Here is a 17,884-nt window from a genome sequence, read left to right as displayed (position 1 = left end):
TTCACATTAACCAAGATTAAAAGTCTTATTTATACCTCCAAGCAGTTCATTTCCACTCCAGAACTGCATGCATTAGTTATTATAGATTTACATTTATGGCTATGCTCCATCTCAGGAAAAAAGGTCCAAGAATATTTTTTTCCTGATAGATCTGAAATAAGTTTTATTTGACTGTGCTATGGTAACTTAGAAAAACTCTAGTGGAGTATCAAACAATATAATATCACACCTCACTGTCTCATCCCAGTGGAATTTTTTTCTTGGACCTGCAATCCTCTTTCCTGGTTTCTCGTCATCCTCCTCTTCTGAACCATTCTTGTCTCGCTCATCTTCTGCTTGCATTCTGGAGCAAAAGAGTAAGCACAGTATTGTAAAGAGTAGAAAAAAAGATAAGCTTGTTTCTCCATCATTAGATTGCCAGAGAGACTCAGATATCTGCTTGTTGCTTCTTTGCAATTGTCTGGCAGGAAAGATCAGGACTCTATGTGAAGGTCTAATTAAACTGATTCATGGCTATGAACAGGAATCTATTCAATGAAGGGTTAACATATGTTTGGTGTTGAATAAGGTCCAATTCAAGGACAGTTGAATTTAGTCCACTTCATATAGACTGATTCCTCTTTTACTCCATCCTCAGCTTCTGCCACTCCTTTTCCTACAGCTGTTGATGTTTTGGTACTCCAGATAGAAATTGGTATTTGCAGTCCATCACCTTAAATCTGGGATCGACAAACCCAGGCGCCTGGTCGCCAGTGGCGCCTAGAAAATGTTGTCTGGCGCCTAGAAAATGTTGCCTGCTGTACTGTATGTATACAGCAGTGTTTTTCAACCGGTGCCGCGAGGTGGCTCCTGCAAGTGGGAGCTCCAGGGCTGAGGCTTCAGCCCTGGAGCTCCCACTTGCAGAAGCCGCCCCCCGGCTATTGCCCGCCGCCGCCGCCGCTACTCGCGCACCCCAAAATACCCCCCCTGCGTGCCCTTTTCCATGGGCGCGCAGTCCCCATTCCCCTGCCTGCCTGGGGGGGGGGGGCGGGGAGGCGCCGGCAGTAGAAGGCGCTGCCCCCGCCCGCCCGATCCGCTCCCTCTCCTCCTCTTCCGCTGAAAGAAACGCGCGGAAGCTGCCTGCTTGAGCCTCGCGTTGCTCCACCCCGCTTCGTCCTGCTTGTCATCCTCCGTTGCCAGGAAAGCCGGGTTTGTTTTCCGTGAAAGCAGCGCGCCTTTTAACACGCTGCTTTCCTGCACCAGCGACGTTTGGCTGCCGGGGGGGGGGGGGCGGGGAGGAGAAAATCCTCCCCCCCCCAGGAGCAGCAAAAGCCTAAGCGGCGGGGTGCGCCGTTTGCCTTCCGGCTCAGTCGCAGAGGCTTTTGCTGCTTGTGGAGGGGGGGGGGTTGGCGGTGCCGATGCCAAATGCTTTCCCTCCGCGGTGGGGGGTGCAGGGCAGGCGCAGTCAGCCCCAGGAGACAAAGATGGAATGAGAGAAAGGAAAGAGAGAGAAAGGGAGGGAGAGAAAGAAAAAGTGAGAGATAGAAAGGAGAGAGAGAAAGGGAATGAGAGAAAGGAAAGAGAGAGAAAGAGAGGGGGAGAAGGAAAGAGTGAGAGATAGAAAGGATAGAGAGAAAGAGGGAATGGAAAGAGAGAGAAAGGGAGGGAGAGAAGGAAAGAGTGAGAGATAGAAAGGATAGAGAGAAAGAGGGAATGAGAGAAAGGAAAGAGAGAGAGAGAAAATAAGAGAGAGAGAGCAACAGAGAGAGAAAGAACAAGAGAGAGAAAGCATGAGAGAGAGAAAGAACAAGAGAGAGAGAGAGAAAATAAGAGAACAAGAGAGAGAAAAAGATAGCAAGAGAGAGAGAAAGCAAGACAGATAGGGAGAGGAAAGGAGAGTGAGAGAAATGAGAACAAAAAGGGGAGAAAAAAGGAGAAATGAGAAAATGATTGAGGCAGAGAATGAGAGGAGAGTGAAACAAAAGAGAGAGAGAGGTGATTCTTGAAGCATATGGTAAAAAGCATCCAAATAATAAGAACCCCCCCCCAGCCCACACCTGTTTTTGAAAAGGATAAAAGAGAAAAAAAACCCAGCCCTCAACTGGTTTTGGAAATTGTTGGAGTGTGTATACATACACACACATAAGGGGGGGAGAGAGACAGGGATGGAAAAAGAGGAGAAGTGAGAGGGAGAAGGAATGAGGGAAAAAGGGAGGAAGAGAGAGAAATGAGAAACATGAGAGAGAAAAGGGGGAAAGACAGGAGAAGTACCCAGAAATGAGACAGTGGTATAAATTTCAGGAGGGATGATTGATGATTGACTGTATTTATAAGGGGATGTTACATGGGATTGTATATATGAGGGGGTTATTTATGTATGTATGTATGTATGTATGTATGTATGTATGTATGTATTTATTTATTATTTATTTATTTATTTATTAGATTTGTGTCATTTTGGTTGGTGGTGTGCCCCAGGATTTTGTAAATGTAAAAAATGTGCCGCGGCTCAAAAAAGGTTGAAAATCACTGGTATACAGTATATTTTTCCCACCTTGTGTTTACGCCCAGAAATGGTACATCTTGGCTTCCGTAGCTCCGCCCATCAACCTCGGAGCGAGCTGCTTTCCCAGCGTCCCCTGCGCTTGCGTGCGTCTCTCCCTCCCCCCCTTGCCTCCATTCCGCCTCCTACTCGAACCCCTTCACTCCCCCCCACCGCACACAGACGCTCCGATCTTGGCCGCTCACCCGCCTTCGGAGAGAAGCGGAAGCCCCTCCCCTCCCGGCGTGAGGTTTTGTTCATTCCTCCTCCGGCCGTGTGCGCGGTGACTTCCGACCAGTAACCCCTCCTCCCCCCTCCCCCCCTCCCCCGCGTCCCCGGCCCGGTCTCCCTTTCCTTCTTCTCTGTTTCGGTTTCTGACTAACGGTCTCCCCTCGGATCCCGACGGGAGTACAGCAGAGCCGGCTCGGCGGAGCCAGGCCTGCGCCGGGGGGGAGGGGGTGAAAGCGATGTCAGGTGGAGACTCGGCAGCTGCCGCGGCCTCCCCTCAGCCGTTGCCCTTCTCGCTGCCCAAGCCTCCCCCCCTGATGCAACTGAACCCCGGCGAAGGCGTGCGTCCTGTGGGACCTCCCGGGCCGGAACAGTCGCCGAAAAGCGCTCGCATGGGTGGCCGGCCGGACTGGCCTGCCGGGAAACCCGTCAGTCTTCTGGCGCCTCTCCTTCCGCCGCGCGGGGAACCCGAACCGCTCCTTCCCTTCGGGCCAGTAATCTCAACCACACCGGACTACGGTGTGGTTGAGATTACTGCATTGGCTCATCATTTTCGTAAACAGCTATCTCCACCTGAAAGTGATGACCAATGCATTCACTCACTCCTCAATGAGTGGTATGAGTTTAAGGTCCTTGGAAAAGGAAAGAAACTGTGTGAGCTTCTGGATTTGGCACTCTCCAACACCGAGAGATTTCCAGTTCTGGGAAACCTGTTGTCGATTGTAGCGGTGCTCCCTGTCTCAACCTCATGTTGTGAAAGAGGATTTAGTTTGATGAACATGGTCAAAAATAAATTCAGATCAAGGATGCAAGAAGAAAGTTTAAGTGACTTGTTTATGATCACCATGAATGGGCCATCTGTGAAGGCGTTTGATCCTGCCAAGGCTGTGGACCACTGGTACTTCAGCTCTAAAATCACAAGGCATGTTCATGGCCACAAAACGCAAAGTGAAAAACACTAGAATGTTGCCTAGAATCTAAAATATCAAAATATAATATTTATTATCTTTAAAAGTAAAATGTTGTTTATAACGTTTGTAATGTTTTTTTTGTTAAATTAAAAACCAAGTTTGCTTAAAAAAAATTCTGGCTCCTAAATTTTTTGGCTGGCTCCTAGATTCTGAACAACTTTGTCGACCCCTGCCTTAAATATCACTGAATATCTACACATATCTTGGACACTGAAATGAGTCAATTTCCATTTAGTTCATTGCAAGAATTATTAAAAAACCCTACCAATATGACAAGAAGAGTCGGTTGTATGACTGCATAGAAAATAATTTAAGAATTCAGCTGTGGGAAAGCAATTTGGTCCTGTCCTACATTTACAAAACTACTTAATAAGTGGTGTAAGATTTATCAGTTCATCTACCTATGAGTTTCATTAAAAGGTAAAACAATTACCACTTACCAGCTAATATGTAAGTCAATACAAATCAGGAGGTACCACCTTTTCCAACTAACATTTTAATGGAATGGTCCTTGAAGAATTTCAGATGGATTATTTGCTAACACTAATATATCCAGAAATTAGCTGTAGGGCTAAATAAAACGATGATCCCTAATAGCAGCTCTTTTCTTACATACCAGACCCCACTTAAGTTGCAATATGACTGTTTGCTGAACTTCAGGCTACAGCTTTTCTAACAGAAATTAACTGTCATCCCCACTTGTGCTAAAGATTTTCAATTACAACTCCAATGCTAGTTAGAAATGCAGGGCATGTTGAGGGGAAAACAAAATGAAAAAGCTAAAATCTAGAAATAGATATCTAGCTAAATATAGCTGTCACAAGCAATAGGAATAGCTTCTGGAGCTGCTTTTGCTACGATGGAAAACAAAAAGTGGCCAAATTAATACACGGAGAAATATCAATATCTTTTTAGGGAAAGAGACATATCCATCCCATAAATGCTCCATTATATTCCCAGAATTAATGTAGTATAAAAAAGGGGAATATATATAGAAGCCAAAAAATAACAATTACGAACATAATCTCCTCATATCTGGAACATCACATTTTCTAATAAAACAGGATGGTTGTCCTTTCATCTCCCCTCTCCCCCCATTGGCCAAAGAGCCCTCTTTGGTTTGCCTACATACTTGGCATTCTTGGCTTGACTATGTGCCTGGCAATCTTCCTGGAATTTGAATAGTTGTTCAGGCATGATACAGCTGATAGCCAACTTCAATTTTTGCAATGGTTCCTTCAAGCGATCATCCTGAGAAGATACTACCATTAAAACAGTGATGCAAGCAATGGAATACACTCACAATTAATCTCTGAAACTTTCTTCCTGAACAACCTACTATGTTTTTCATTTTCTGAATTAACCTGCCTCTAAAACAATTTTTTTTAAAAAATTTCATATTATGAAGAATATTTAACAATATTTAACAATATAAACATTATTAGTTGTTAAGAAGAGAAAATAAAAGAAAGTTTGTAGTAGAAAAACCCTCTTAGGAGAGAAGCAAACCAAATTAAACTTAAGTTGTGCCTACTGTATGTTACCGTTTTCAAAATATATTTATACATTTATTTGAAATATATATAGTTTAGTCACTTACAAAGGGTTACAATCTATAAAACAGAATAAAAAGAAAAAGTAAAATAATTTAAAAACAACCTAGTAATGTAATTGTATGGCAGCAAGACAATTAAAAGACAAACAGACATGGCCAGGCTGCTAGGTCTAAGAACAAAGGTTCAGACCATGACAATGATAGAAATAATGAGCAACTTAATATAGCCAGTATGGTCCTGTATTTTCATTATTCATCTGCTTTAGCCAGATGTTATTAACTGTATTGCAAAAAACAATGTACACAGAATTCTGGAAAACTAAAAATGCAAGTGGCAGCTAGAATTCATCTGATATATTTTGCTTTCCAGACACTGTCTTGGTTTCCTCCAAAATCCATAGGATTGGGGTATGAAATACAAAAAGACATTGCTCCCTAGTAAATATTTTATTCATCAAACAGATATCTGCTAATTAAGAAGTGGTGCCACTTGGCTCCCAATTTGTTATACAGAGAAATGGCACTGCAAGCAAAAGGAGGCAGGGAATCCCATTTGCTTGCCGCCCACGAGGGGATTCCGGGGGCGGGGCTTTGACGTCACGGAGACTCCTTCCTGGCCCATGGCTTTATTTCCTCCTCAACTCCCGTTTCGGCCCCGGCCAGGAAGGAGTGTCCATGACGTCAAAGCCCCGCCCACGAAATCCCCTCGTGGGCAGCAAGCAAATGGGATTCCCCGCCTCCTTTTGCTTGCAGTGCCATTCCCGAGGCGCGGAAATTTTGGGCTCGGAGGCAGCGCAGCTCTCCCCCCATTGCGCCCATTGCCCAGGGCAGCCCGCGGCCGCCTGTCTCCTTTTGTTTCTTACGGGAAAGGCATGGCTGCGGCATCCAAGCCTTTTCCGTAAGAAATAAAATGAGACAGGCGGCCACGGGCTGCTTTGGTGGAAGACGGGAGGGCGTGGCCAGAAGTATTGGGGTTCGGGTTCTGCGAAATTACCCAAACTCCGCCGCCAAGTTCGTCCAAACCTGCCGAACCCGAACTTTGTTGGGTTCGCCCAACACTAAAGAAGACTTATTTTCTCTATAGCCATTTTCTCAATTAAAATGTATTCTTGGATCTGGCTTAAAAACAAGTCAGCAAAAAGTATCATGGACTTGTCTAATTATAATAATACTGTATTGCATTATGATTGGATTTTATTTATTTATTTATTGGATTTATATGCCGCCTCTCTCTTATTCACAATTGCCATCTTCTTTAAAAGTCAACATTTTTAAAAGTACAATAACCGTTCTTAAATTCTTTTTATATTAATAGTTAAAAAACAGCAATAGATGAAAAAAGTTAGCTACTTCCGAAAAGTCTATCTAGAGGACTGAAATTTCTAATTAGTAGGGTTTCAGTTGGAACTAGTAATTTAACTCTCAAATTAGTACAAAAATAAAAATAGTTCAAAATAAAACAATAATCATTAAAGCAATTATATGTTCTAGTACACAGTACATTAAGAAAGTTATTCTATTTAAAAACAGTGGGATACAAATCTTTTATAATCACAGATACAGACACAAACACCCTTGACTTGCAAGTAATGATTCGTTCTACAGGGAACCAATTGTGACCCGTCTATAATGTGTCTTGATTAAAGTGTATCTTAATTGGGTAGCTTTACCTGGATAGTGAGATGCAATTTCTTCAGACGTTTTATCAATGTATCCCTAGTGCATGGCACAAAAGCTTCAAGATGAGAATACACTCCACTGCGGAAAGCAGGATTCAATTCCTGTAGCTGAATCTCAATACTGTGAAACAGAAAACAAATTCACAACTAATAAGGAACACATAGACAACTCTTGTCTTATTGCCTATTCTCAAGCAAATGTACATTTTCTCTATGGAAAAAAAAATCTGAAAATTGGTTATTGCTTTCTTTATTTGCTGCTCTTTTTAAAGGATTATGTGTGATTAATGCCCAAACCATTAACATGGGTAAACATGGGTAAGAATATTATATAATTATTATGAATAAAAATACAAAACCTAAATATGACAAGTATGTTGTTGTTATTGTTGTTAGTTGCAAAGTCATGTCCGACCCATCGCGACACCATGGACTATGTTCCTCCAGACCTTCCTGTCCTCTATCAACCCCTAGAGTCAATTTAATCTCACGCCAACTGCTTCAGTAACTCCATCTAGCAACCTCATTCTGTCGTCCCCTTCTTCTTTTGCTCTCAATCTTTCCCAGCATTAGGCTCTTCTCCAGTGAGTCTTTCCTTTTCATTAGGTGGCCCAAGTATTTGAGTTTCATCTTCAGGATCTGGCCTTCTAAAGGGCAGTCAGGGTTGATCTCCTCTAAGACCAACCGGTTTGATTGCCTTGTAGTCCAAGGGATTATATATACAACGGACGACATGTATATTCTTCAACAAATAAGCACTATTCTAATGATTTTATGAGCTACTTAAGACATATACTCATTGCTCAACACATTTATTCTACTAAACTAAATATTTTTCTGAAAAAACAAAATGAGCACTTACTCGAGTAAGATATTATTCATATCCTGTGTAAAGAATTTCTTTCTGCCTTCTTCATCAAATAGCTTGGCAGCCTAGAGACAATAAAAATGCACTTCAGCCCAGCATTTTAATAATTTAGCAAGTTTCACTTTATTGTAATTATAGGTTATTTTCACAATCTCAGAAAAGCTACTTCAGTTTGTACCAAGTATTTATTTTGGAATACCACAGGTACTTTGCCTTTCCTCACTGTTTATAATACTGGGAGATAAAATTTAAGCAGTAATATTGCTTAAATATTATTTACATAATAGTAACAATTGGCTTCATTTAAATATATTGGTATAGGATATAAAATATTTGATATCTTTCTCGTATTTTATCTTGAAAACTTCTTAAACTTTTCAATTGTATTTGAATTAGGAATTAAGATTAGATTATCTAATTTTAAGCATTATGGTTTCTATAGAGAATAACTAGCAGACTAAGCACATAGAAGAACTTTTCTAAAACCTAAATCTCATTTTATAGATGAAATATAAATACCATACAGCATATAGAATAGAGTAACAGAGTTGGACGGGACCTTGGAGATCTTCTAGTCCAACCCTCTGCTTAGTCAGGAAACCTTACACCACTTCAGAGAAATGGTTATCTAATCTCTTATTAAAAGCTTCCAACTTTGGAGCATTTACAACTTCTGGAGGAAAGTTGTTCCATTGAGTAATTGTTCTGTCATGAAATTTCTCCTTAGTTCTAAGTTGCTACTCTCCTTGATTAGTTTCCACTCATTGCTTCTTGTCCTGCTCTCAGATGCTTTGGACAATAGTTGGACTCCCTCTTCTTTGTGGCAGCCCTGAGAACACTGCTATCATGTCACCCCTAGTTCTTCTTTTTATCAGACTAGATATCCAGCAACCACTCTTTATATGTTTTAGCCTCCAGTCCCCTAATCATCTTTGCTGCCTTTCTCTGCACTCTTTCTAGAGTCTCAACATCTTTTGTACATTATGGCGACCAAAACTGGATTCAGTATTCCAAGTGTGGCTTTACCAAGGCATTATAAATTGGTATTAACACCTCACGCGATCTTGATTCTATCCCTGTTTATGCAGCCTAGAACTGTGTTGGCTTTTTTGGCAGCTGCTGGCTCATATTTAAATAAATAAACAGCACTTTATTACATTCAAAGACCATCAATAATAATAATAATAATAATAAAAAATAAAAAACAGAACATCCAAGAACTGTTTCAGATTCTTAGAATCTAGACATTTTAGTATCTCTTTGATCCTAGTAGCTGATTCTTGGGTGATAAATGTAGTCCTTGACTTACAGCAGTTCGTTGACCATCCAAAGTTGGTCATCACCCAAGTCAACAAAGACATGCTAGGTGTTGAGGTTCTTAGACATCTAGAGACAAATGACTTACAAAATTCATGACTATTGGCTGACCAACCAAAATTGACCCATTGTAAATATACAAAAGATGTACATATCTCGCTATGATGAAGGCACACATTTGCGACGAATCCCCACTGCTGCTGCGCAGAATCTGGCCACCTGTGCTGTAATTATGCCCTGTTCATGTTTAAGCAGCCACTGGAAATAGGTAGTGTCTGAGTGGCCAGGATACCTTGCAATTAGTGGCAAAATATGTTTTTTCCTAATGTCTGTATAAAAGGAACATCTTAGAAGCATGTGTCCCTCAGTCTCCACCTCTCCTGAGCCACAAGGGCAATATCTTTCAGTGAATGGTATTCTTTTGTACTTGCCGTACAAAACGGCAGATGGAAGCGCTTGGCACCGTATAAGAGCAAGTGCTTTTCAGTGGTTTGCTGATTCCAGCTGTCTAAGATATCTGGCAGGAGCTACAACATATCTTGTGGCATCTGGGGCCAGAAACAGCGGAGCTTTATTTAAGTTCTCCTGCCTCTAGATGTCCTCCACCCTTTGTCGCAAGGTTTGTCTTGCTAGATCATAGTTCATCTCGAGTATTGAAGCTGAGGAGAAGCCTAATTTGTGAAGATTGAACTCATATTTAAATGATTGTCACTAGGACACTAAGATCTCTTTTATAGTTACTACTATTGAGCAAAGTATCACATATCCTGTATCTGTGCATTTTGTTTTTCTTGCCTAAATGTAGAACCTTGCTTTTTTCCCCACTGGATTTCATTTTGTTACATAGCGCCCAATGTTCACGTCTGTCAACATCTTTCTGCATCTTAAGCCTATCTCCTGCAGTGTTGGGTATTACTGCTAGCTTGTTGTCGTAGCAAATTTGATGAGTTTGCCATCTATACCCTTGTCCAAATCATTAATGAAGATGCTGAAGAGTACTGGGCCTAAAACAGAGCCCTGGGGTATCCTATTGCATACTTTCCTCCATGTAGATGCAGTTCCATGGGGACTACATATTGATTGTGGTTGGTCAGTCAGTTATTAATCCATCTGGTGGTGATAATGTCTGACCCACATTTTTCTATTTTATCAAGTAGTAAGTTATAGTTTACTTTATCAAATGCCTTACTGAAATCCAAGTAAATTATATTGACAGCATTCCTCTGGCACACTAATTTTGTCACTTTGTTAAAGAATGTAATAAAATTAGTTTGGCATGATCTGTTTTTGATGAACTCATGTTGGCTTTTGGTTATTACTTTGCTTCTAGGTGTTCGCTGATTCATTACTTATATTTTCCAGAATCTTCCCTTCCCATACTAAGGTCAGGCTGATAGATCTGTAGTTTCCCAGATTTATCCCCCCCCACACACACTTTTTTGAAGATGGGAACTATATCAGCTCTTTTCGTCCTCTGGCAGTTCCACGATGCTCCAGGATCTTTGAAAGATATAGCTCAGATCTTGTCTGCCAGTTCTTCAGAACCTTGGGTGTAATCCATCGGTTCCTAATGATTTGAACTTGTCTAGGATAGACAGGTGCTCACTTATCATTTTTTCCCCTATTTTAACTTGTGTTTCTAATCTGCTTTTTGTGGTGCTGTTTTTGATAGATTGGACTGTTTTTTCCCTTTATGTAAAGACAGATGCAAAAAGTAGTTCTGCTTCTTCCCTGTTGCTTGTCAACTTCTCCTAGCAACGGACCGTTTCCTTAACTTTTTTCTTGTTTTTAACATGTTGTAAGAAGCTTTTTTTGTTATTTTTTACTTTTTGTTGCAAGGCTTTGTTCATCGTGAGCCATAGCTTTCCGCACTTCATCTTTACAGCTCGGGCTATTTACTGATATTCTTCCTTGGCTATGTGCCCCTCTTTCCACTTTTTATACTTGTCTTTTAAAATCTCAGGCTATGTTAACATGCATATTTATGGTTCAGGTTAGAACCATACATATCAGCAATGTACACTACTAAAAACTGTAATTTGCTGTCTCTCAAAGGAAATACAGTGGTACCTCGGTTCTCGAACGCTTTGGTTTTCGTACATTTTGGATACTGAACAAAATTTTCTGCAAAAATTTGCTTTGGTATCCGAACAAAAATTCGGATACTGAACAGAAAATTTTGTTTACTATCCGAAATGTAAGATCTGAGAGGACGGGATGAGAGAGAATGGGAGTCGGAATCCCGACACACCCCTCCTGGCCGCCCTCTTAACAGCCTTCCAGTCTCTACCTTGTAACTGCTCCAAGCTGCAGGAAGGGTAGGGCTGGCTGCAATACCGGCAGCTTTGGGGGGCTCCTTTCCACAGCGGTTCAGTTCGTTACCTCCAGGCAGTTGCACCAACTTTTTCTTTCCCGGCTCCGGTGGCTCCGGCGGCTTCCCTTCATCACGTGACGTTCCTGACGCTGTTGCTGCTCCTCGAAGGGAAGCCGCCGGAACCGGGAAAGAAAAAGTTGGTGCAACTGCCTGGAGGTAACGAACTGAACCGCTGTGGAAAGGAGCCCCCTGAAGCTGCCGGTATTGCAGCCAGCCCTACCCTTCCAGCAGCTTGGAGCAATTACAAGGTAGAGACTGGGAGGCTGTTAAGAGGGTGGCCAGGAGGGGCGTGTTGGGATCCCGACTCCCATTCTCTCTCACCCCGTCTCCTCAGATCTTTATCCCATAGGAAATAGAGGAAATACTGTAGATTTAATTGGTTCCCAGCAAGTCAATGGGCTGGGAACCAATTAAATCCATTTCCATTATTTCCTATGGGATGAATTAATTCGGTTCTCGATCAAATCGGTTCTTGACCACACTTCTGAAATGGATTGTGGTCAAGAACCGAGGTACCACTGTAAGAAGAATCAGAGCTCCAATATTTGAACAAATTCAAACAATATTCAAGCAAAAGTCCAATATTCAAACATTCATTTCTGTATGTACTCTATATATCCTGAAATTTGCAAAGTTTTGTGATTGCAAAGATTCCCTTAAATAACATGAATTCTAATGGTTTTTTTAAAAAAAAGTCCAGTAAAGAAGATATACTTACAACCCTAAGATCTTCAATACGCTTTTCTAGATGTCCTGGAAGACCTTCTGGGAGGGCAGGTACTTGTTTCAGTGTCAGGACATCAGCAATATGGGGGGGCTGAGTGACACTTCCATTTTCTCCTAAAGGCTCAGATACTGGGCTTTCATCAGAGGTGCCATCAAGCAACCTATCAAAATCAATGTCTCCCAGCATCTCCAGGGCACTTTCAGCTTCCTGCAGGAGCTCACGTTCATTAGTGCTGCCAAAAATAGAAAGGACTGGATCTGTAATGTTGAGATTCAAGTCGGACACATCATTACCACCAATGGTAGGAGCCATAGGAAGTTTATTGGATGTAGAACAGGTAGCTGCTACTGTGGAATCCAGGTTAACCTCCTTTTTTTTTAAGTCTTCTTTCTCTTTCTGAAATTTTTGGATCATAGCAGCCAATGAAAAAGAATCCTTGTATAATTTTTTCTTCTTCTTTTCAGATTTGTGTGAGTTTAATGCTATTACCCTGCAAATAAAAACAATATAAATAACTGAATGGAATTAATGGCTAACTTGGATCTCAATTAAAAATATGAAAACTTTGTATTAGTTAATACTAGAATATTGTAAATTACATAGATTATGTCAATGTAATATTTCAGGCCCAGTAGCAGGACTGTAAATGCATAACCATGGTAATTCAGCGCTTCTTCAGGATGATGAAATGACAATGAATCAGCAGAGTGATGCAATCACTCTGCTCCAAACAATATGATTGGTCAGTGTTCGAATATATTGGAATACATTCTGTGTGGGTGAGTTGTAAGAAGTTGGTGTTTGATGCTGGTGTGTTTTGAAATTGAAAGTAATAGCCTTCTGCAAGAAAGAATCTCTGCTTTGTTGTGTTTTTATTCTGGGAGAATCTACTGTGTGATTGGTATCCGCCACTCTTCCAAAAACAAAAGAAAAACAGAAAATTTCAAAGTTACTCTGACAGATTAAACTATATCAATAAATAGTAAACAATATAAAATACTGAAATAATATAATCTCATTTTAAATTATTTCAGAATATTGGTTGTAACTAACTTTCTTCAATTCATGAAATGAATCTGGAAAACTGCAAAATAATTTTTGAACCTTTCTCACATTTTAATAATTTAATTAAAATGGTAGCATGATACTTGTATATGCTTAGCAATGTAAGAAACTCTGATCATTTTAGTGACAATATTTAAAAAAAAATGTCAAGAAAAATATACTGAGCTTCACTTGATATACACTGCTCAAAAAAATAAAGGGAACACTTAAGCAACAGAATATAACTCCAAGTAAATCAAACTTCTGTGAAATCAAACTGTCCACTTAGGAAGCAACACTGATTGACAATCAATTTCACATGCTGTTGTACAAATGGAATAGTTGTGCAAATGAAATATTCAGTGAGAATATTTCATTCATTCAGATCTAGGATGAGTTATTTGAGTGTTTCTTTATTTTTTTGAGCAGTATTTTACTGAATTAAATAACTCATAATGGAAATGCCATGGCAAATAATTCATCGCTTTTACCAGTTTAACAAAATATATTAAGTCAGAAGAAAGTATTAGCAAACTTACCCCAACTGCTTACTAACTTTAATCTTCCGAGGCTTTTTCTCTTTTTCTGCCTCTTCCTCTTTTCGTTTTCGTTTCTTCATACTGTGGTCATCACCATCTTTTAGTTTACTTAACTAAAAATTTAGGGAGCAGGGAAGAAAAGAGGAAGCATACAACAACTTAAATATAGGTAGTCCTCAATTTATAGCAGTCAATTTAGTGACCATTAAAAATTACATGGCACTGAAAAAAGTGACCTTTGCAGCTTCTTTGTGGTCATGTGGTCAAAATTCAGATGCTTGGCAACTGGTTCATAGTTATGACCATTGCTGTATCCCAAGATCAAGCAAAGTCAATGTGGAAACCAGATTCACTTAACAACTGGGTTATCAACGTATCAACTGGGTTATCACTTAACAACTGAGGCAAGAAAAGTCATAAAATGGGGCAAAATTCACTTAACAAATCTCTCACTTAACAACAGAAATTTTGGGCTCAATTGTGGTTGTAAGCACTGTTCCCTCTAAGGCGCGCACCTGCGTGGCCGCGCACCCAAAATCGAATCGTGGTGCAGGGTTTTTCAACGTCACGCAGTGGGACGCCCTTTCTCTCCACCGGAAAACTGATCTGCCTCTCCCAAGCTGTCGGGTGTGGAGAAACCCTCGTGGGCTCTGAGCCCTGGCCGGGTTCTCCGGCTCTGTGTACCATGCCCAGTCGCCCACCCCTGCTGATTTTCTTCCTGCTTCCCGGCATTGAGCGGGTTCTAAGGTGGACTCCAAGGGTAAAGAACCCGAGGAAGCCTGGTCAGAGTGGAGGGACCTCTTCAAGTAGATGATGGGGAGTTTGGGGGGAGGGAGCAGCGAAGGCTTTTCTCTGCTGAATGGCGCATGCACCCGAGCTCCCTGTTCTGCTGCCAGCCCTCTCCAGCTTCTAGATCAGCAGTGGCAGAGTCCGCCTTCCCGGCAGGCAAACAACCGTTTTCTTCGGGAAAGGGCTGGCCCCCTCCCCTCCCCTCGGCTGTGGTCAAGCGCCATCCAGCAGAAGGGAGGAGGAGGAGGAAGAAAGGCGACCTCACAAATAGAGGGGAACCGAGGAGGAGTGATCCGCGCTTTCCTAAGCTTTTCCTGCTGGATGGTCAATCACCATCCAGCAGGGAAAGCTTACTAAAGCGTGGATCGCTCCTCCTCGGCTCCCCTTTATGTGAGGTCGCCTTTCTTCGTTCTCCTCCTTCTCCCTTCTGCTGGATTATGCTTTATCGGCGCTAAGAGGAGGGTGGCGGAGGGGGCCGGCCCCTCCCCGAAGAAAACTGAAAAACTATCATTTGGATTCCTGCCCTGAGCAGAGGATTGAATTTGAAAACCTAAAAATACAATCCTCCTGAATCTACTCACCTTAGATGATTTATGCTTTCCTGTACAATCCTCCTCTTCAGAATCAGATGCTTGGCGGAATTGCAAAATTCCAGTGTTAATGTAGAAGCCTCCATATATAGTAGTCAAGGATGCAGGAACTAATTCATCATACTGCAAAGAATATAAAAGATTTAAAAATTAGATTACTAATATGTATTAATGTAGTAGTAGTTTTGTAGTAGTTTTATTGCAGTGTAGTAGTTTTATTGCAATGCAATAAAAGGCTAGTATGAATATATCAACTCTTAAAGACACAAAACATGTACTTCTACAATAATTTTCTAATTCAGTGCTGTATCAATCCTCAAAATATAACAGCATCAAAGTGTGTAAAGATTTACAACATAGAAAAATAGATAGTACATGTTTTTCATTTTTTAACATTGTGTAACTTAATCTAAACAGTATTTAGGAGGCTTTCAATGATGACATTAACTAATACAAATTGGTACCTGAAATTGTTTCAAAAATTAAATTTCGAGAATAATTTTTAAAAGATATTCAAATTTATTTCTAATGCCTGCCACTTACTGATTAATACTAAGACTTGTGGGCAAATATAATCACAACTTTGTCCTTATTTTTGTCCTTTTTAGGTAAGTGTTGATATGTAACAAAAGTGTGTTCGTGTATGTGGGTATGGTTGTACCTCACTGATATTATAAAGATGAACATCTAGTATAGAGTGTACTATGCTACAGAGAGCATAATCTTGCCTAATTGGAGCAGAAGACATCGGCCTTTGGCTAATCAAATAAGTTATTTTATATTTTAACATCCTTTAATGCTGCTTCCCCAACAAATTTAAGAGTTATCTGAATTATAAATTATAAAATGTACTCCTTTTTTCATTGTTTAATACTAAATGAAGTATAAAAATCACATCAATTAAAAAATTCAAAACACAACTGTTGTTAGTCAATCAATCATGCACTGAAATTAAAAATATTTACAAAGCAAACGAAGCATTTCCTGATTCTTCTCCCAGGCTATTCCATTATCCTTTATCCAATGCTGGGCCCAAATGTAAATACTGCAATGTCTTAAATTACCCAGCTTTAAATAATCATCAAAAAATACTTGATGTAGTCCTGTCTCTAAACTAAAAAAAGAAAGCCTAGCATCCAAATGAAATCACCCCAGAATATCAGATACACAGTGGTATCTTAGTACTCAACTGCTTTGAAACTCATAGAATTTGGTATTCGACATATTGTGTCTCAGTACTCATCATTTGTTTGATATTCAATGCACAAGTTGCTTGGTGACTCACTACATTATTCCTTATAGGAATAATATAGTGTTTGGTACTCATCATTTTTGCTATTCACTGCGCCTCCCAGAACCAATTAATGATGACTATCAAGATACCACTGTACATTTTAGCTCTCAGAGGAGGATACAATATGCATGTAATGTTTACTTACTGCTTCTGAATTATCGATGAAAGGATCATTTACATCATAACCAGAACCCATATCTATTAGATCTTGAGCTCTGTCCTTCCGATGTTTGTGGATCTTTCCACCCTATAAAATAAGATTGATACCTCAGAGGAATTTTTTTTCTCTATGAATGAATGAATGAATGAATAAATAAATAAATGAATGACTGAATGAAGCAGATAAGCATTATAGCATAACAGGGGGGGAAAGTTCATCAATTTTTCCTGCTTGGTTTCTCTGGCAAATAAGACAGCAAGGTATCAAGAGAAATAAATTAAGACCTACATTTAACCGGATGTTCTACGTTCTTATAATGAGTAAGACTGAAATTAGCTTAGGCTATTTTAAGAAAATTTAGACATAACATAATTATTTTTCTTTCAGTAGAGTGCCTGACTTCTGGGGAAAATGAATAAAAGCAGAATGATTAGACAGCAAACACAGTGGATGTGTTATCATGACTAAAATAAAATTCTTTAAAAAGTTAAATTTGTCATTTAAAGCAATGTTAGAAGCAACTAAAAATTATCAGGATTCATGCCTGTAATAGCAACAATTTCTACATATTTGCTCACATATTTTGTTTCAAATTTCTTAGCCAGCATTTCCACTTCATGCCTTTCATGCTCTTCATTATCAAATGGGTCTTCAGTGAGTGATTTTTTCTGATGAAAGAAAACAAGAAACCAATCACTTTTAATATTTAAATATGCAGTACATGAAGGATTATTTATGACTACAACTTTAAATGGAAAAGCAAACAGAATTCTTAACATGTTTAGTTTAATATCTGATGCATCAATACTAAACAGCTCAATTTAAATAAACCCTTTTGAAATCAGTAAGACATGTTAATCAGTGATATACAATCTGTTACCCTAATATTAGATATGGTACCCTAAACTGTTAATGTCATACTGTAATTTTAATGCAAGAGCCTGGGAAATTATTCAATATATAGTGAATAATATCAAATGAATTTAATAAACACATTTGTTTTTAAACATAGCCCCATTTTATACCATTCAAAGCTTATGATTCAGTTAAAAAAGGTTCACCACTGCTTTAAAATATCTATAAAAGGACTTACTAAATTTAATGGTTCTACCAACTAAACAGAGAATATTTAAAACCCTCACATATATTAAATGTGCTATTATTGAATAACATAAGTGAAGACTTAACTACAACCTTATGAATTCTAAGAAGAGATCAGGTCAATAAA

General features: G+C 39.8%; 1 protein-coding gene across 2 annotated transcripts in view; it reads right to left on the bottom strand.

Annotated features, from left to right (window-relative positions):
* The window catches only part of UBN2 (ubinuclein 2), a 77,893-nt gene that overhangs the window by 53,335 nt on the left and 6,674 nt on the right, over positions 1-17,884 (bottom strand). For both annotated transcript variants that reach the window (XM_070756011.1, XM_070756012.1), the window contains exons 2-10: positions 17,235-17,324; positions 16,642-16,743; positions 15,194-15,325; positions 13,824-13,936; positions 12,232-12,730; positions 7,817-7,887; positions 6,946-7,075; positions 4,853-4,971; positions 230-343 (exon numbers count right to left, since the gene is read on the bottom strand). In XM_070756011.1, the coding sequence (XP_070612112.1) occupies positions 230-343; positions 4,853-4,971; positions 6,946-7,075; positions 7,817-7,887; positions 12,232-12,730; positions 13,824-13,936; positions 15,194-15,325; positions 16,642-16,743; positions 17,235-17,324 (1,370 nt within the window). The remainder of the gene's footprint in view (positions 1-229; positions 344-4,852; positions 4,972-6,945; positions 7,076-7,816; positions 7,888-12,231; positions 12,731-13,823; positions 13,937-15,193; positions 15,326-16,641; positions 16,744-17,234; positions 17,325-17,884) is intronic.

The sequence above is a fragment of the Erythrolamprus reginae genome, chromosome 6, assembly GCF_031021105.1.
Source record: "Erythrolamprus reginae isolate rEryReg1 chromosome 6, rEryReg1.hap1, whole genome shotgun sequence".
Classification (NCBI taxonomy): Eukaryota; Metazoa; Chordata; class Lepidosauria; order Squamata; family Dipsadidae; genus Erythrolamprus; species Erythrolamprus reginae.
The sequence above is the reverse complement of the archived record's forward strand: the minus strand, read 5'-3'. Positions and strand labels throughout refer to the sequence as shown.